This window comes from Pongo abelii, chromosome 19 (assembly GCF_028885655.2).
Source record: "Pongo abelii isolate AG06213 chromosome 19, NHGRI_mPonAbe1-v2.0_pri, whole genome shotgun sequence".
In the NCBI taxonomy this organism is placed as follows: Eukaryota; Metazoa; Chordata; class Mammalia; order Primates; family Hominidae; genus Pongo; species Pongo abelii.
In genome coordinates this window covers 57,631,939-57,652,105 of record NC_072004.2, presented here as the reverse complement: position 1 = coordinate 57,652,105, position 20,167 = coordinate 57,631,939, and the positions used below count along the sequence as shown (strand labels likewise).

The 20,167-nt window shown below is 42.8% G+C and overlaps 1 protein-coding gene across 3 annotated transcripts in view; it reads left to right on the top strand.

Annotated features, from left to right (window-relative positions):
• Window positions 1-267: 267 nt before the first annotated feature.
• The window catches only part of LPO (lactoperoxidase), a 48,173-nt gene continuing 28,273 nt past the window's right edge, over window positions 268-20,167 (top strand). The window contains exons 1-3 of one of the 3 annotated variants that reach the window (XR_008515129.2): window positions 268-543; window positions 8,163-8,263; window positions 11,379-12,357. Coding sequence is in view for 1 of the 3 variants with exons in the window: in XM_054535654.2 (XP_054391629.2) it covers window position 543 (1 nt within the window). In the remaining 2 variants the exon portion in view is untranslated. Of the gene's footprint in view, window positions 544-8,162; window positions 8,264-11,232; window positions 12,358-20,167 lie in introns of those variants that run through there. The other 2 variants (XR_008515128.2, XM_054535654.2) reach the window with 2 other exon arrangements.

Here is a 20,167-nt window from a genome sequence, read left to right as displayed (position 1 = left end):
CACCTCATATAGACAGATAGATGCAGAAATGATGATGGGGACCAGGTGGCCTGAGTCTTCGCCCTCTACCTTTTCCACCATGCCACACTGCCTTCCACCGAACGCGTGAAAACTTTGGCCTGAAAATCGGTGGTTGTGACTGTAAGCAATGCACCCATTATTCCCAAAGGAGTCAGGGAAGGTGATGGCCCTTAGCCAGACAAGAAAATGTATTCTTGGAAGACAAAAAAAGTGTCAGAAGATTTATTAGTCTTTGTGTTGACATTCACAGAGCAAAGAAAGAAAAAACAAGGAAGTCAACAGTAAGGAAGGAAACGATGTTATTATTGAACTGGTTCTTACCTTGTGTGTGTTAGTTTTGGATCATTAAGCCACTTTGTTACTGCACTGGCTTCCTGAAGAGCCAAAAAAGTGACATTCACAAGTCATGCTTCATTGGACTAGCAAAGGAAGGACATGCTGTAACCTCACGTCTGGCGTCCCTGCGCTTTGGGAATGTCAACATTTATCAGCCTTGTTCACATCTGGTCCTCCTCCAACAAAGTAAGCAATTGTCCCCTGGACTCGGGAATCTCATGCCAGTTTGATGATTTGGCATTGGAAGCTCTGGGTGCCATAGCCACTAGTTGTGTAATACCGACTCACCATAAATAGCACCATTTATTTAGGATCTAGTGCAGCTTGAGCACTTTTGTTTGCATTGTCCCAAATCCTTGTAGAAGCCTCTCAAAAAGGTACTTTTATTCACTTTAAGAGTGAAGTTCGTGAAGGCCAGGGTTTAAAGGACTTGCTAAGCTTGCAAGTGGTAAAAGTACTGGGATTCCAGCCCAAGTTCTTCTGTCTTTTGAAGCCTAACCACCTTCCAGTTTGCCTCACAGCCTCTCACCTACCAATTGATTCCATAAATGCACACATTTCCAACCTGGGAAATAATAATTTTAACAGATAAAACAAAAGGCACCTTTCTAGCTCCTAAGAAATGGTCTCTCTAATGTTTCCTTTTAAAATTGTGAGTAGGAAATCTGTGCCACATGCATAACAGCTGATAAAGTGGAGCCTGATTCTAGTTTAATTTTATAACCAAATCCAACTTACAATAAAGTTAATCTAACATAATTATATGCAAAATAGTTTCTATACCACATGTTATGGAAATATAAGCTATTTGAGTAAGCAACCATAATTAATATTATTTTTATATAGGTAAACTAAGTTTTCATGTTTTGTTTACTGATTTCTATGAATCAGGATCCTTTTATGTTTAAATATTCAGCTTATTGGTCTTAAGTACATTTACATTGTTTTGCAACCATCATCACCATCCATCGCCACTCCTTTCTTATTTTTGAAAATTGAAACTCTGTTCCCATTAAATTGTAACTCCTCATTCCCCTCTTCCAGCCCCTGGCAACTACCATTCTACATTTTCTCTCTATGAAATTTGACTGTTTTAGATACCTAATCCATATTGTAGCATGTGTCAGAGTGTCTTTTTTTTTTTTTTTTTTTTTTTAACTTTAAGTTCCGGAATACATGTACAGAACATGCAGGTTTGTTACATAGGTATACATGTGCCATGGTGGTTTGTTGCACCTATCAACCCATCACCTAGATTTTAAGCCCTGAATGCATTAGTTATTTGTCCTAATGCTCTCCCTCCCCTTGCCCCAGACTCTGCAACAGGCCCCAGTGTGTGGTGTTCCCCTCCCTGCGTCCATGTGTTCTCATTGTTCAACTCCCACTTATGAATGACAACATGCAGTGTTTGGTTTTCTGTTCCTGTGTTAGTTTGCTGAGGATGATGGCTTCCAGCTTCATCCATGTCCCTCCAAAGGACATGATCTCATTCCTTTTTATGGCTACATAGTATTACATGGTATATATGTACCACATTTTCTTTATCCAGTCTATCATTGATGGGCATTTGGGTTGGTTCCATGTCTTTGACATTGTAATTAGTGCTCCAATAAACATACGTGTGCGTGTGTCTTTACAGTAGAATGGCTTATATTTCCAGTAATGAGATTGCGGGGTCAAATGGTATTTCTGGTTCTAGATCCTTGAAGAATCCCCACACTGTCTTCCACAATGGTTGAACTAATTTATATTCCCACCAACAGTGTAAAAGCGTTCCTATTTCTCCACAGCCTCACCAGCATCTGTTGTTTCCTGACGTTTTAGTAATTGCCATTCTGACTGGTGTGAGATGGTGTCTCATTGTGGTCTTGATTTGCATGAACCAGGATTCTTAAAACTGAGATCCATGAGTGGGATTCAAGAAGTCTATGAATTCTTTCCCTAGAATTCTGAATGGGGGATTTTTCTAGAAAGAGTTCATACCTTCTATCAGATTCTCAAAGGAGTTTGTACCCTGATATCAAGAATGGCTTGGGCTAGACACAGTGGAGTTTAGACCCAGGAGTTTAGACCCACTGAGGCAACATAGGGAGACCCTGTCTCTAAAAATAAAAAATAAAAAAATTAGCCGGGTTTGGTGGTGCATCCCTGTGGTCCCAGCTACTTGGGAGGTTGAGGTGGGAGGATCACGTGGGCCCAGGAGGTCGAGGCTGCAGTGAACATAATTTAAAAGGAAGAAGTAAAATTGTGTTTATCCACATACAATATGAACCTAAACAATCCTAAAGAATCTACAAAAATGCCAGCAGAACTAATAGGGTTATAGAATACAAGGTCAATATACAAAAATCAATGGTATTTCTATATACTAGGAACAAACCATTTGAACTTGAATTTTAAAAATCACAGCCATTTAAAATAACATCAAAAAGCACAAAACATAAAATTAACAAAATATATGCAAGCCTTGTACACTTAAAATGTCAAAACATTGGTAAGATGAAGACCTGGATAAAGTAGAGTACTATAACATGTCCATGGATTGGAAGAATCTATATCATTAAGGTAATTATCCTCAAGATGATCTAAATCTCAGTAAAAATCCCACCAGGTTTCTTTGTAGAATTGACAAGCTGACTCTTAACATCTATATGGAAATGCAAAGGAGTTACATGGTTAAAAGAATTTTGAAAAAGATCCCGCCTGTAATCCCAGCACTTTGGGAGGCTGAGGCGGGTGGATCAAGAGATTAGGAGATCGAGACCATCCTTGCCAACATGGTGAAACCCTGTCTCTACCAAAAATACAAAAATTAACTGCGTGTGGCGGCATGCACCTGTAGTCCCAGCTACTCCAGAGGCTGAGGCAGGAGACTCGCTTGAACCCAGGAGGCGGAGGTTGCAGTGAGCCGAGATCACACCACTGCACACCAACCTGGCGACACAGCAAGACTCTGTCTCAAAGAAAAAAACAAAAAAAAAAGAGTCCAAAATAGATCTGTACATAGATGGCCTATCAATTTTTGACAAAGGTCCCAAGGTAATTCAATGGAGAAAGGACAGCATTTTCAACAAATAATGCTAGAATAAGCAAAACAAATACAAAGATGAACAAAATTCAACTCCTTACCCTACACAATTTAATGAATTGAAGCAAAATGGATCATAGACCTAAAAAGTAATAGTTACAACAATAAAACTTCTAGACAGAAACATAGGGACAGATCATTGAGATCCTGAGTTGGGTAAATATTTTCTTAGGACTCAAAATGTACAAACTATAGAAGAAAAAATCAATTGTCATCAAAATGCAAAACATCTTTTCCTCAAATGACGCTGTCAAGAAAATAAAAAGACAAGACACACTGAAAAATACTTGCAAAACACCTATCTGATAAAGGACTTATATCTGGAATATATAGTCTTACGCCTCAGTAATAATAATACAAACAATCTTATTTTTTAAATGGTCGAAAGATTTGAACAACCTACCGGAGAATATATATGACTGACATTAACCCAGGAAAAGATACTTGATATCATTAATCATCAGAACATTATATATTAAAAACACAAAGATACCACAGACATTACAATGGCTAAGATTTAAAAGTTAGACCATACTAAATGCTAGTGAGGATGTGGAGCAACTGGAACTCTCATAATTACTTATCAGAATGCAAAATAGCACAGCCACTTTGGGAAACTGGAAATTTCTTATAAAGTGAAACATTTACATACCATATGATCCAGCAATCTCACTCCTAAGTATTTACTCAAGAAAAATGACAATATGTGTCCACAAAAAGACCTGTATGTAAATGTGCATAACAACTTATAATAGTAAAAATTGGAAACAGTCCAAATATCCATCAATGTGTAAATGTTTAAATAAATTGTGTAATTTGTATAATATTTATACAATGAAATACTACTCCATAATAAAAACAAAGTAACTACTGATACATAAAACCACATGGATGAATCTCAAAATCACGCTCAGTGAAAGAAACAAGACATAAAAGACTATCTACTGTACAATATATTTGATATGACATTCTTTAAAAAGGAAAAATTATAGAGATGGAAAATAGATCAGTGGTTGCCAAGGATTGGGTGTGGGGATAGGGATTGAGTATAAAGGGCAGTGTGAGGGAATTTTAGGGGTGATGAGACCGTTGTAAATCTGTGGTGTTGCTAAACAACTTGCTGCATTTGTTAAAAACCTACAGAAGTGTATCAGTGAGCAAATTTTACTGTATGTAAATTTTAAGCTATTTACCAGGTTGTCAGGGGTACTTAAAATGGAATGCAGACTATGACAAATGACTCTGTTATAGATGACTCATCTAACCACACTGAAGGGGGTGAGGAAGCAAAGAGCCAACCTAAGTAACTTTGGAAAACTATTTTGGCTGAAAGCTGAAGGATGAAGACAGAAAGATCTGTCCACAAACACTGTACTCTAGTTGGTAAATTTATTCCTCGGAGTAGTTGAGTTAGCAATTCTAAAGCTACTTTATGTATTTACTATCACTAAACAAATAAGTAAATATGTGGTAGATAATGAGTACCACTTCTGTGTCTGAGAAGGAAGTTATAAATAAGGAAAGGGGTGAAGGCAAGAATGGACCCTGTGATGCTGGATCAGAGTTGGAGGTAGCAGTAAAAATTCATGGGTGTTTAAAAATATATGTATAAATACCACTTGGTTGAGTCTTTTTTTTAAGAAATAAAAAAATAATAATAATAAATAGGCCGGGCATGGTGGCTCATGCCTGTAATCCCAGCACATTGGGAGGTAGTTAAGAGTTTGTGCCATAACTCATTAATTAATTCACCTAATTTATTCAAAAAAATTTGTGTTTTGATGGTCTTGGAGTATGTAGTATACTAAACAGTCTCTGACCTCATGAAATTTACATTATGGTTGGGGTAGGTACACAGTAAACAAACAAAAAAGTAAAACATAGTACAATATATGGTGGTCAGTTCCACGAAGAAAAATAAAGCAAGAAAGAATAATGCTATGGTTTGAATGTCTCTTCCAAAACTCATGTTGAAACTTAATCCCCAATGTGGATTAATGAATTAAGGAGCTGATGGATTAATGGGTTATCATGGGAGGGGAACTGGTGAGAGACCTGAGCTGGCACATGCACACTCAGCCCCTCGCCATGCGATACCCTGCACCAGTCTAAGGAGAGTCTTCTCCAGGAACAAGGCCCTCACCAGAGTGACCCCTCAACCTTAGACTTCTCAGCCTCTAGAACTGTGAGAAAGAAACTCTTTTTCTTTATAGGGATACCCAGTTTCATGCATTCTGTTATAAGCAACAGAAAACAAAGGTAATAAGAATTACAGGAGGAAGGCCAGACACAGTAGCTCATGCCTGTAATCCCAGCACTTTGGGAGGCCCAGGCAAGAGGACTGCTTGAGGCCAAGACCAGCCTAGGCAACATGGCAAGACCTTCTCTCTACACAAATTAAATAAAAAAAAATTAGCCAGGCATGGTGGTGCATGCCTATAGTTGTAGCTACTCAGGAGGCTGAGGTGGGAGTATTGCTTAAGCCCAGGAGTTTAAGGCTGCAGTGAGCTGTGGTCGTGCCACTGCACTCCAGCATGCGCAACAGAGCGAGACCCTGTCTCAAAAAAGCAAAAAAAAATTGTAGAAAAAGAAGAGTTTGACATTTTTTAAAAGAAAAGTTTGACTAAGACTGTGATATTTAAGCAAGTACTCAAAGATAGTGAGGAAATGAGCCATGTGGCTATCTGGAGAATGAGCATTCCAGGCAGATGAAACAGCAAATGCAAAGCTGGGTGCTGGGGCATGGGTGTATTTTGTCTCAACTGTCTTACAACTGATGCAAGATTTTTCTCAGCCCCTTCACTGGACTTACAGCAGGGGTACCCCCTCTACTCAGCCCACCACGCTCAACCCCTTGCAGGAGGGAGCACATGAGTGAGTGAGTGTGGGGTCCAGCCAGCCACTCCTAGTGCCAACACAAGAGCAACCTCCATGCAGGGCCTGCAGAGGCACCCAGCTAAGGGTGCCCGAAATCCCAAAGGCCCAGAGGGGTTGTTACAGTGCTCCTTTAGTTCCACTGTCCATGGATAGCGGTGTGTTAACAGTTCAGTTGGCCCCTCGCCTCATCACGTGGGGCAGCTGCCCTCCACCAGTGAGGGCAAAGGGCCAGTGTGACAACCTTTCCGGGTAAAGTGTCCCAAGCTCTTGTCCAGGGTCCAAGAAAAATGAAGTCGCATGGACAGTTGAAGGATGGCAAAGGTGGAGAATTTTAGTGAGTGATAAAAATGGCTCAGTGGATACGGGAACAGGAGAGGCAATGAGAAGGGCAGGTCTTCTTCCCCAAAGTCAGGTTGTCTCTTCACAAAGTCAGGAGTCTCCTCTTCTACCGACTGAGCCTGGGGTCTTTATAGGCACAAGATGGGGAGTGTGTGCTGATTGGTTTGTGAGTATGCAAAAAAAGTTAAAGTGAAAACACCACTCAAAGATGAGCACGACTGTGTAGAAAACCGATTAGGAAAAGCTAGATATATGTGAAATAGGTGAAGGATGGGGATCAATAAGAGGAAAGCACATCAAACAGGAGGACAAGTTCTCAATCCAGTCCAAGGATTTAACTTGTAGCTTTGCTTTCAGGATTTAAGTTGTCTTCGACTTGGAGGTGGGTACCCAACCCTGTCTGTCTAGGCATTTGGCTGCCTTTTGTCACTATCATTATATATGAATAATTAGAATAGTTTATACTGTTAAATTAAACCTGTCTCCAAGCTCCTCCTCAACAGAGCTGATGCGATGTTCAATGCTGTTATTGTGGCCCCTTCCACTTCCTGGACTCAGTGCAGAGTTCCTATGCCCCAGAAAGGGGCCTCCAATCCATGCTGGTCAGTGCTGGGGCGGTCATGCCCCAAGCTCCCAGCTGAGCAGGCTGCTGTCTGCTTACCATGTCCATCTTCCTCCTTGTGACTAACTTGGCCTCCAAAGACCACAGCCTATAGAGTCCAGTCCCAGATATCCATGTGCCACCCTGTCAGAGGTCCTGCCCCATGCAGGAATGCTGCGAGAGAGCTGAAATTCCCTGTTTCTTGGTCCTGCATCTCCAAGGTAACTACCAATCTCTCCAACCCTATAGGCTTCAGCAACCTACCAGTTTCCTCTCCATTCTCCCTCCTCCCTCCCCCGCCCCCCACCGTACCTCAGTTGAGCTCCCTAGCCCTGTGAGCTATGTTTGTTTGTCACTTGTGTTTTTGTTTGTTGTTATTTGTTTGGTTAGTTTGGTCTATTGTTTATTTGCTTGTTTATTTTGTTTTTTCAAAACAAAGGCTTGTTAATCTTCCCAAAGACAAAGAAAATTCTGCCTTCCAGGACACAAAGCTATAATTGCTCTCTTGAGAGAGGGTGAAGGGAAAGGTATTTTTAGTCTTTGAACAGAAGAAAATTAAGATTTCAATCGCATTAACATCTCTGGAATCCTTTCCCAGCTCTCCACCTTCAGGACCACCAGGCGCTACCTCTTTCCAGGATACCATTAGTTCCTACCTTCATCATTGCAACAGGGTGCCTCCTGACCTTCCTCTCTGCAGTCCTACCCTCCACCTCTTCCCCACCCTAAAGCCAAGTGATCTTTCTAGACCAATAATCTAATGACCCTTAAAATATCTTTGCCAATTAAGGAACAGGCACATGTTCCAATTCAGGCCAGTGAGATGTAAGAAAAGGCTTGCCAGGATTTCTGGGAAAGCTATTCTTTCTCTTCTGTGAGATTCTCTGCCTTCCCCTGCAGGGGATTGTGTGCCATTTCGCCTGCAAGGGAAGGATGGAGTTGAAGCTGAGAGGAGGCAAAGCCAGGAGAACTGCAGGGTGAAGGAAGCCAGGACCATTGAAGTAAGTCAACCCTGAAGTCAATCCTATCCCTGGATTCTTGTTAGAGGTTTTTTTTTTTTTTTTCAAATGATCAAAAAATATGGAACAATTATTGGTTGCATAGCAATGTGAATACTTGACAAAACTGAACAGTACACTTAAACATGGTTAAGATGGTACATTTTATATTATGTGTATTTTACCACAACTAAAAAAAATTACACCAACAACAGCAACACAAATATGGAACAAATCGTATAATCACCATCCATGTGCCCAGCATTCAATTTGAAATTTGCCTTGTTAGTTAAGCCGATTTGAGCTAGTTTGTTGCTGACCTGGACCCAGCAAATGCATGCTAAGTAATACGGAATGTGTACCTGGAAGTAGGCATGCTGCAATTAACAGGCTTATACTTGATGGAATTGGCTGAAGAAATAGGGCTTGATCATGAGCTAGAAAGTTAGCAATCCTATTTAAGGGATTGTGAAATAGAACTGGTTTCTCTGCCTGTTGAAGTTTAATGTGCAAAAAAAATCACCTGGGGATCTTGTTCAAATGAAGATCCTGATTTGGTGGGAACTGAGAGTCTGCATTCCTAACAAGCTCCCAGGTGGTGCCACTGCTGCTGAGCCATGGACCACACTTTGGATAGGAAGGAGTTACACTGATGTGTCTGGGAATGGGGACCACATACTATGCAGGCTGTTGCATTAGGAGGATGGTGGGGAAAATTCAGGATATTGCATTGTGTTACCAACTTCTTACAGCCCTCAGTAGGGTTCTACAAGAGACAGGCCCTTAGTTTCACACTGGCCTATGTGAAAACTAGAAAATACATCTCTGTTAAGAGAAGTTCTCTCTTGGTGGGGCACAGTGGCTCATGCCAGCACTTTGGGAGGCCGAGGCAGGTGGATCACAAGGTCAGGAGTTCAAGACCAGCTTGTCTAAGATGGTGAAACCCTGTCTCTACTAAAAATACAAATATTAGCTGGACGCAGTGGCAGTGCCTGTAATCCCAGCTACTCGGGAGGCTGAGGCAGGGGAATTGCTTGAACCCGGCGGCGGAGGTTGCAGTGAGCCAAGGTTGAGCCACTGCACTCCAGCCAGAGTGAGACTCCATCAAAAAAAAAAAAAAAAAGAGGTTCTCTCTGCCTATGAACTGCAATTTAAAAATGGCTGAAATGTGATCACGTGACTATGTCATCTTGGTCAACTTTTTAGAGTCTGCCCATATTTGTAGAATGAATGCATGAATGAGTGAGTGAGCTTGCTATAAGACAGAGCTAGATAATTAGAGCCTCCCAGCAATGAAGCAGGTTGCCATGTAAATATTGAGCTCCCCAACCCCGGAAGTATTCAAGCAGTGACTTGATGACCATCTGTCAGTTTTAATGTAAATAAATATGACCTGGGAATTTTGTGAAAATGCAGATTCTGATTTGGTACATCTGGATGGGGCCTAAGATTCTGTATTTCTGAGTAGCTCCCAGAAGATTCCAATGCTATAAGACTTTGGATCATACCTTGAGGAGCAAGGATGTAGTGGGGAATCCTACAGAGGGTAGAAAGTTCAGCTAGATTAGTAGTTTCCAAATCTGCCTGTATGTCAGAGTCACCCAGGAGATTTGTTAGAAATAAAGGTTCTCCAACTCCAATGCCAGAGCTGGAATTCTGTAGACCAGGAGCAGAGTCTGGATGCCTGTATTTTTCCCAAGCTTTCCACTGATTCAGATGCAGCCTTTGGGAATCACTGAACCAGAGGCTTCTGAAATGTGGTTCAAACTCTAAGCTTACTTTTTAAAAGAATCAGACAAATATAAATCAGGATGAGGCAAAGCCAGGCTGACTAAAATCCCCTTGCTATATTTACTTGGCAAATATCACCAGGGTCAAAACACTGCCCTGTTATTTATGAGTCCTAGATCTATGCTTAACTCCATTTCTAGAGAATGTCACATTTCCTATATTTTTGCAGATTGGAATTACATTGTGCTCTTAAAGTAGCCCAATTAATGATTTCTTGAACCCCATCAACTTGTAGTGAAACAACATAATTATGTTAAAAAAGGGAACTTCCACATTAGGTTTCTTGGAGAATGTTTCAAAAGATAAAAATAGCAAGGAAATCTAGGATTGTGTGACACATTGAAAACATCCCACAAGCGGGAATCGTCCCAACTGAGTCTGTTAGGTCATGGTCTCTTGCTCTCATTGCAGCTGTGAGCAGGGAATTGCAGATCCCTAATCTGAGGCTGTAAAGTTTTATTGCTACAGATTTGATGAGTTCTAGGAGGGCAGAATCTCAGGCAGATTTGATCAATTTCTGTTTTTCTTACCCATTCATCATTTTCTCTTTTGACATGGCCACAAATGGGAGGGTTCATGAAGGTGGGCCGGCGCCAGGTTTTAGAACTTGGGGCTGGAGGGAGAGGCTGGACTTTTACCCCACTGCAGGGGTTAGAAGGGCCAGTTGAATTTGTAGGATGTGAAATCCAGTAAGGACCATGATTAAATTGCCAAGAGTGGCAGTGCCTCGGGCACTGGATCGAAATTCAGGGCAAAATTTCAGAGTTTAGACATGGAAAGCTAACAGTGGGACCATCACCTCATGGGGTGCCAGGTACTGAAGTCAAAATAGGCCTCCTGAAATCTGTAGCAAGAAGGGAAAAGAGAAAACATGAGTTACTATAAGCAATGCAGGCCAGTTTTCAGCTGTCAGGCTAGGAAATTCTGCTAGGCTTTATTTCAGCAGACAGACATCATCAGCTATGCAGTAGCCAGGTCCACAGGGACTTCAGAGAGGTGGGAGCAACTAGCCTAGGTTGCCGAGTTCAAGAGCAGAAACCCTGCCTGGGCCAGCTGCTGTCCTCAGGCTGAAGATGGACTGTTTCACATCCATGTGACCAAAAGAGGGCAAAACTAGAGTTGGCTCCTTGGGGACAGGGTGGTGCCATGGCCCCCATCATCTCCTTTTTTCTTCCCATCAGATAGCAAGCAGCTCACTGGAGAGCCACACAGTCACCAGGACAGAGAGAATGCCCAGCAGCAGAAGCCAAAAAAAGAAACTTTCCCTTTCTGTCTCCCCTGTCTGTGAACTATGAGGACGTGGGGTTGAAGCCATTTCCTTTTTCAGTTTCAGCTTCTGACCCTCCTCAGGATTGGAAGTGGAGATTCAGAGGCTGGGAGGGTGAAAGCATGACATCTCAAGAACCAGCTCGTGCTGAAGTCGCTGCTCACCTTCCTGTCTCAGGGATGCTCCTGATGCTAATGACGTCATGTGAATCATGCTCTACGTGTCTGCATGCCTGAGCCGAGCTTATCCTCATGGCACCCTGTGAGGCAGGCTGCTGCTCCTACTCCCACTTACCAGAAGAGGAAGCCAAGGCTCAGAGACTGAGTAACTCTTGGGGTTACACAGCCACTGAGCAGGGTCATCAGGGCCCTATGAGGTTTCCTTCTGACTCCGCTCTGAACTCACTCTCGTAGGCCCAAGCTGGGTGCCTCCCCCAGGGAACACCGCAGTGGCCCAGAAAACACAGAGCACAGGTTACATTTGGCTCACATTCCTGGTGTGTCCATTGTAGGTTGCTGTGAAGTAAATTTTAAATTTTTATATAAAAACAAACAGAAAATTTCTTGAGTGGGACATAAAAGCATGAATTTGAAAGTTAAAATGTAAGATATTGACCTTTTACTTAATAATAATGTAACAATATTGCTTTATTAACTGTGACAAATGTACCATTGTAAAATAAGATAATCATAATGAAAACTGGGTGTGGAGTATACAGGAACTCTGTATTATCTTTGTAACAATATGGTAAATCTAAAATTGTTCCAGAATAAAAATTTTTCACTTTAAAAAAGTAAGATATCAAATAAATTTTAGAATCTCAGTTTCCTTCAGGGGTACCTGGTCACGATTATCTTTTGTTAGAGGCCTATCAGAGGCCATGTTGCTCGCTGAGTAGGACATTCTACAGTGCACGCTTACGGCCTCTTGAAAAGCCTGTATTCATTAAGAGAAGAAAAAGAGAGTGGGACAGTGAAGATTCTTTCACTTCCTCTCCCCAGCCTCTGTCCCCTTCCTAGCACTGTGCGAAGAGTGAGAGGCAATAACCACTTCACCCTCCCCAGGTTCCCACCAGAGTGGAAGGGATTCCATCACAGACAGACTATTTGAGCATTTCACCCCATTCCAGCCTCCACCACAATCTTCCAGAGCATCTGTTATCCTCATGTACCCCAAAATCATCAGGGCGGAGCCCCAGGTGGGAAGTAGTGAGAATTCAACCATTTACAGTAAGTCCTGGGGAGCACACACCCTGCACCCTGCCCCACTCTGTGGGTTAGTCAGCAAGCAGGGCAGGACGCCTTCTCAGGGCACCTACTCAGGACACCAGCCTCCCTCCAGCATAGACACCGAAGAAGGCAGCTTCGCAAGCCTGGGCACGAAGCAAGCATGGGTTCTGTTGCTTCTGAAAGATTCTTTCAGCATCTGGGAAATAGGCATTGAAGTTCTGTCTTAAGGCTGGAAAAGGAGGCTTGAACTGCTATTTTCTCCCAACTGTAAATGAGCTAAGATTTAGTCGTTCATTACGATCTCTTGGCTCTCTCTGTTCCTTTCCAGCTTCTGATGGGCAGTGGGGGCTCTAAATCAAGGAAAATGGAAGAGAAAAGAGAAAACTTCAGACATTATTCCTTCTAGCTACATTTTTTTAAATTTTATTTTTAAGGTTTTTTAAGAGACAGGGTATTGCTCTGTCACCCAGGCTGGAGTATAGTGGCACTATCGTGGCCCACTGTAACCTTGAACTCCTGGCCTCAAGGGATCTTCCTGCCCCAGCCTCTGAAAGTGCTGGGATTATAGGTATGAGCCACCACACCCATCCCTAGCTACACTTTAGTGCAGTATTTCATTCAGGCTAGAAAATGGTCTTCAGAGACAGCTTTAGAACTGACAGTCAAGAACTTGGACTTGAATGACTGAATTAAGCCAAGGTAATTTTTATACCAGTGTCATCATCTTTATCATCAAAGCAAATCTTATTGATTGTACAATGTAATTTATAGCTCTTGAGAAGTTTCTGATTTAATTTGGGCAGGAGGAAAGAGGCATAAAGAGACAATAAATAGGAAAAGCAAAGCGGAGAAAAAGAGTTAGTATGCAATGCTTTCTGGAGCTTGGCAGACAGGGATAGCTTCATGGAGAAGACAAGACTTGAGCTAGATATTGGACTTGGACAAGAAGGGAGAGAACGAGTCAGGTATGGAGAATGGCAGACGAACAGAGGATCAGGAATGTGCATGGCATGTCAGGGAGTGAATAGTTTACTTGGCTGCAACAAAGAGTTTGGGTAAAGGCACAATATGTGATAGGCTGGGATAGATACGGGCTTAGGCAGTATAGGGCCTTGGCTAATACCTAAGACCTTGTCCTATGGGTAGTGGGGTGCTGTGTACAGAAAACTTTAGCGTAAAGGGGCATGCAGCTTTGGGGCACAGTCAGGAAGACCAGTGAGAAGGCTATGACATTGGAGCAACATAATTGTAATTTTTTTGCAATTACAGAAATTGGGGCCGGGCACAGTGGCTCACACCTATAATCCCAGCACTTTGGGAGGCCGAGGTGGGTGGGTCAGTTGAGGTCAGGAATTCGAGACCAGCCTGGCTAACATGGTAAAACCCTGTTTCTACTAAAAATAGAAAAAATTAGCCAGGCGTGGTGGTGCAAGTCTGTAGTCCCACCTGCATGGGAGGCTGAGGCAGGAGAATCACTTGAACTCAGGAGGCAGAGGCTGCAGTGAGCCAAGATAATTCCACTGCACTCCAGCCTGGGCAATAGAGTGAGACTCTGTCTCAAAAAAATAAAATAAAATAAAATAAAAGGGGGGGTAATTCAGGGCAGGACAGAACCAGAATGTGGGGAAGTCAAGGAAGCCACAGAGGTAAGAAATTTATGAAGGACAAATGGACAGGATTCAGTGACCAAGAAGATGGGAGGAAGGGGAGGAAGAGAAAAGAGGGAAAGAAAAAAGAAGAGTGCCCAGGGTGTCTCCCTGGTTTCCAACTTGAGTGACAGAGAATGATCACATTCCCAGCAGAATTTTTCTTCTTTCTCAACAAGATTCTTCCTGTTCTTTTGTTTCTGGTTGTCCGTCAGAACTAAGGAGAAACAGCCTTTGGGATAGTTGTCCCCCTACCCCATCCCAGCTGGTCCTAAGAGTAAGAACATAGGATTCTCATCCCCCTTTTATATAAAGAGAACCTGAGGGTATGTAATGTGTACAAGACTGTACAATGAGGCAGAAGCTCACTGGCACTGGGACCTACAAGATCTACTGAGTCACAACTGAATTCTAAACATCACAGCCCAAGGGAACCAACACAATTACTTAACTTAGTAGACCCATTTCTCTTTCCAGAGAAGGAAATTGAGACCTCTGAATAAAGAGTAATTTTCCCAATGTCACATGCTGCTGACTAGCAAGCTAAGACTAGAGCCTGGCTTGCTGAGTTTTAATAATCCAGTGCTCCTTGCATTTTCGCTAGTTGCTTTGTCACATCTGTATGCGCGTGCATGTGCAAAACACATACACACACACATACACATGCTTTCTTGCTGGAGAAACAGGGCATTTTATTGGCATGATATTTTCTTTATGGACTTATCACAAAGCATATCATCAGACTGCTCACGGAATAACAATAGCAATTCAAGATTGTTTTTTGTTTAAAATCCCATGTTTCTTTATTTGTGGCTTAAGTAGGAATGGGTTTATTGCCCCATCTCTACCCTGAGCAACTCAGGATTTATTCAGGGTCAGATTGTCTTGCTCCATTGAGGTCTGTCCCCTTCCCCAGCCCTATGCCGGCGGGAACAGATCTGACAGATTTTTGCTTAAGCAAAATCTCTCTAGGAAGAGAGAGGATTAACAGTAAGAAAAAAAAACAGAAGCACATACTATTAGGTGCTCAGTGAATATTTAAGAGGTACAGGGAAAGAGGGAGGAAAGGAAAGACAACACTGAGGGGAAATGGGTGAATGGCATTAACTGAAAAAAAAAAAAAAAAAAGATTTTCCATTAATGAAGAGAAGGAAGAGACAGCATTCTGCCTGCCCACCAGGCCGGTTCCCAGGGAAGCCCTTCAGTCTCGGCATGCTGTGGCTAATTGGAAAAATTCATTGATCATAGGTTTGCCAGTTGGAACCCTTGTGTTATGTCAATCTCAGAAGCCACCAAGCATCAGATCAATTCTCCCACTAAAAAATACTAGGAGGCCAGGCTCAGTGGCTCATGCCTGTAATCCTAGCACTTTGGGAAGCCAAGGCAGGAGGATCACTTGAGCTCAGGAGTTCGAGACTAGTCTGGGCAACATAGGGAAACCCTGTCTCTACAAAAAATTAAAAACTAGTAGGGAATGGTGGCGCATACCTGTAGTCCCAGCTACTTGGGAGGCTGAGGTGGGAGGATGGCGTGAGCCCTTGCACTGACTGGTGGTTGCACCACTGCACTCCAGCCTGGGAGGCAGAGTGAGACCTTGTCTCAAAAAAAAAAAAAAAAAGTTGCTAGAAGAAGATAACAGAGCCTCCTCCTGTCTGCTAGGGAGACATTCAACCCATCCCAAATATTTCTTTTTCTCATCTACAAATCCCTCCTCTCTCCAAAGGGAGCTGCCTGGCAATGTCCCCATCCCTTCCAACAGCTCATGCCGCCCTGGGACACCATTCAGAGAAGCTCTGCCATCTGCACACACCTCCAGGTACAGCTTAAGCCAGAGTACCTGGGTTCCTCCCTTCTCCGGGGTAGAACTAGTGGATGAATCCCAAAAGGGGTAAACATGGGCATATAGAGCCATTCTTGGGACAAGAAGTCTGTTTGTTTGGTGTTCTAGGAAACCAACAAAAGGAAATGCATTTTAGCCAGGAAAGAAAAAAAAAAAACAACCCTGCCCAGCTATGAATGACAGCCAAGCCGGTGGACAAGAGTGAAAACAGACAGCTAAGGAAGGGACTAGCTATGCGCCCATGGGAGAGAGCACCTGACATGGGCCCAGTGTGAGAGCTACAATCACCTTACACAAATAGAATGGTCACTGTGTTACTGACCATGAGTATCCTTTGGATCAACCAAAAGTTGTGTATGCAGCATGCAGCACTCTAATTCTAGAAGGCGACAGAGGTGAGCCAGCTATGTCCAAAATCAGTCTCATTTATAAACTGTGCGTTCCTGGGAAGTGTGTGTGCATGTTTGTGTATGTGTGTGGGTGTGTGTACTGCCATGTGCCAGCGATAGACCTTATCTTCATTGGGTACTCCCTACTGCTGCTTCTTTTGCTAAAATATCTTGGACTCTGCACTGACATATGAGAAGCTATTGGCCTTTTTAGATTTCTCCTGGACTTTCTGCCTTCCAGTCTCCATTTCTCAGGCCAATTTGCCATTCCCACATGGGAAGACATCTACCTGTGCTACAGATTTGACTAGACTGAGATAACCCATGAAAACATGTCATCACATGTCAGCAAAGCTCTCAAATAAAAATTAGCTATAGAACAATAGGCATGTCACCGTCAGATTGACTGCCTCCAGGTGTGCTTCATGCCAATATCAAGGAAGGACCTTACTGGGCTGGAGCTGACCCTGCCCCATCCTATTTGACCCATTACAGAAAGACCAAATCTAGGACATATCATACCACGTCATAACATGATAAAACCCAGGAATGATCAGATCTGTATTTTGCTGTTACCCTGACCAGTAACTCACTGTATTTTGTACATAGGAAGCAATGTTATCCTTTCTAAAAGGAAGTTCCATAGGGTCTTCTAAAAGGAAGTTCCATCTTCAAATTATTCAGAACCAACTAGGTCAAGATCTGCCTAACAACACAGCTTCCTGAACATATTACGCATAAAACTCAGAGGCAAGAACCTTGAGAAACATGTGCCAAAGTTCAGGGAATGGTCAGACACAGAAAAACAATGCTTGGCTAAGGAGCTGAAATGTGTTTCAAAGAAAACGAGAAGAGCCTGATGTCTCATTCACCTCTCCCAGACAGCTGCCTTCTTCCGAGATGCCCAGCTTATTTGCCTGGATTCATCATGAGAGAAGTAGTTTTTAGATATATTCCATCACCTAGAGAAAGGAAATATCATTTTTTGAAGGCGAACCAAGAAGTCTGGTTTGGGGTTGATAAATTTCTGACAGTTGCTCCCAGAGTATTTTCAACTCAAAGTATAATTTCATAAAGAGGCTTATTATGTTTTAAATTGTCTGTCTGTAAAATATACTTTCATGAAATTTTGTTTTCTCGGAATCTTCCTTTTTCCTTCTTGTATGAATCTAATGAACTTGAATTTCCAAAGTCATTGAGGTAGGAAAGGTATGTAACATTATACTTGAGCTTTAGGCCAATAATTTATAGGATAGTGGTGGTTTTGTTTTGTTTTCTTTTGTTTTGTTTTGTTGAGACAGAGTCTCGTCCTGTCACCCAGGCTGGAGTGCAATGGCATGATCTTGGCTCACTGCAACCCCTGCCTCCCAGGTTCAAGTGATTCTCCCACCTCAGCCTCCCAGGTAGCTGGGATTACAGGTATGCACCGCCATGCCTGGTTAATTTTTGTGTTTTTAGTAGAGACGGGGTTTCACCACGTTGGCTGGGCTGGTCTCCAACTCCTGACCTCAAGTGATCCACCCACCTCGGCCTCCCAGATACTGGAGTTTTTTTAATGGGTCACCCTATAGAAGGCATGAAGTCATAGAATCATAATAATCACCAAAAACAACCATTGATTTCAATACTAGAAAATTTGAGACACCAGAAGGTGAAGTGACTTGCCTAGAGCCATACAATGGCAGAGGCAGGGACTGCAACCCACTATCCTAATGAAAGCTTAAGGCTCTTCTCACCACTTGGTGGCCAAAAGTATTTTGAAATTTTGACCAAAAAAAATTAATGTTTATTAATCACTTTAAATCCAAAAGATGAATCCACTGGATTCCACAGTAAATTGGGTGGAAAGTAAGGGAGGGATCAAAGGGCAGCAAATATATGAATGGGGAGGAGAACCATTTAGCTAGGTGCAAAAGTAAATGCAGTTTTTGCAATTACTTTTGCACCAATCTAATAATTGTTCATAATTCTAAGAGCTATTCGGATCCCATTAGGAGCTTAAGAGGGACAAATGTGCTCAGGGCGTGCAGTTTTTGCCTTCCAGGACTAGATCAGGATCACGCATTTAAGCTGGAAAATGGAAAGAGGAGTTGCTTCACCCACAGTCAGTGGTATTGCATCAACCAATCCCTGCCATTCTACAGTTTCCCGGTGCATCTGCCCGGAGTCACACGGTCTTTCCTGCTAAGCCTCAGCGTCTCCTCCAAGCCACATCAAAATCTTTCCTTCTGGGCCTTTCCCAGAAATAAATTCTTGCTGGAAGGTATAAAAGACCAGCTCCTCCAAGCAGAGCAACTCCCTGGCTGCCGTGAAAAGACAAGGCACTGGGCAGGTAAGACTCGTCCACTTTCATCTTTCCTGGTTTCTGCAAAGTTGATGATGGAATTTCCTAACGTCTTCTCAGAAAGCTTAACACTGGATTTGGACTTGTCTCTATCAGGCACTTTCTGGTGCCAGCTTTAGCCACCCCATGGCACACTCCCCTTGTTTGGTATAAGAGAGAATGTAATTAAGCCTCCCCCCACCACCGTGGGGGAAAAAGCCTTTTCTGTATCTGAAAACTATGTCAGAGAATCATAAACTCTTAGGGCTGGAAGGTACCATAGACCTCTCTTACCCACCTTGTTTAGGAACTGAGACCTAAGCAATTTAATGTGTCCAGAGTCACACAGGAATTTGGCGGAAAACAGTGACAGAATGGTGCTCCCTGTGCTGTTCTTGAGACAGTGTGATGAAATCTGGCCTCTCCACTGTAGTGGAGATTTTGCAGTGTTTTAAGGGGTTCCCTAAGCCGGAGCTGTCAGGTCTTCATCTCATTTCCAGCATCTCATGCCTGCCATCTGCAGCAGATCCGACCGTCTAGTTTGCCCTCAATGTCTAGTCCTAGCTGTCTTAAGTGCCCCGTGGACACCTGGCTCTCAAGCAGGTGTGTGACCTGTATGCAGCAGTAGTAGGCAGGCTTCATTTTGGGAGAATGGGGTGGTTAAATCATATTTTTTTAATGCAATTGTGTGCCTCAAATCATTTGGTTGAAGTAGATTATTTCTGCTCTAGAGGGCTTGATAAGAGCTATCTCTTCATTCTCATCCTGATCTTGGAGTCACTCAAAAGATCAAGAGAGTGTTCCTGCGGGTGATGGGGCAAGAATTATGGCTTTCCTATTGGCTCACTCCACCACCCTCCACAGGGCTGTTTACAGTCATGGAAGAGAATCTCACTGACTTCATCCCTTCTCAGGCCTTCCCCCTATCTCCTCGGTGACTGCACAGCCACATTGAGAACCAAAGTCTGGAAGGCCTTGGTACTCAGAGTGTGGTCTGCAGACCAGCAACATCATCATCACCTGGAGCTTACTGGAAGTGCAGACTTTCAGGCCCCTTCTATGACCTTCTGAGTCAGAATCTGCATTTACCACAATTCCTAGTGATTAGTAGGCACATTACAGTGTGAGAGGCTTGCCAAGAGACCATCTCTGCCCTCTCCCTCTGCGACCTCCAGATGCTGAACCTCTCTGCTCTAGGAGTTTTATTCATTCAGCATGCACCCAACACCTACTATGTATTGACATGCTTAGGTCCTGGAAAAACAAATAAATAATATGGAGCCCTTGAGGAGTTTGTGGTCTGATAGGGGAAACAGATGTGAAGACAGTAATATGAGATATGGATGAAATATTGTGGTAGGACAGAAAAAGGAACGATGTAACTTTTCCTGGAGAAAACTGGTAAACTTCACAGAGGAGGTG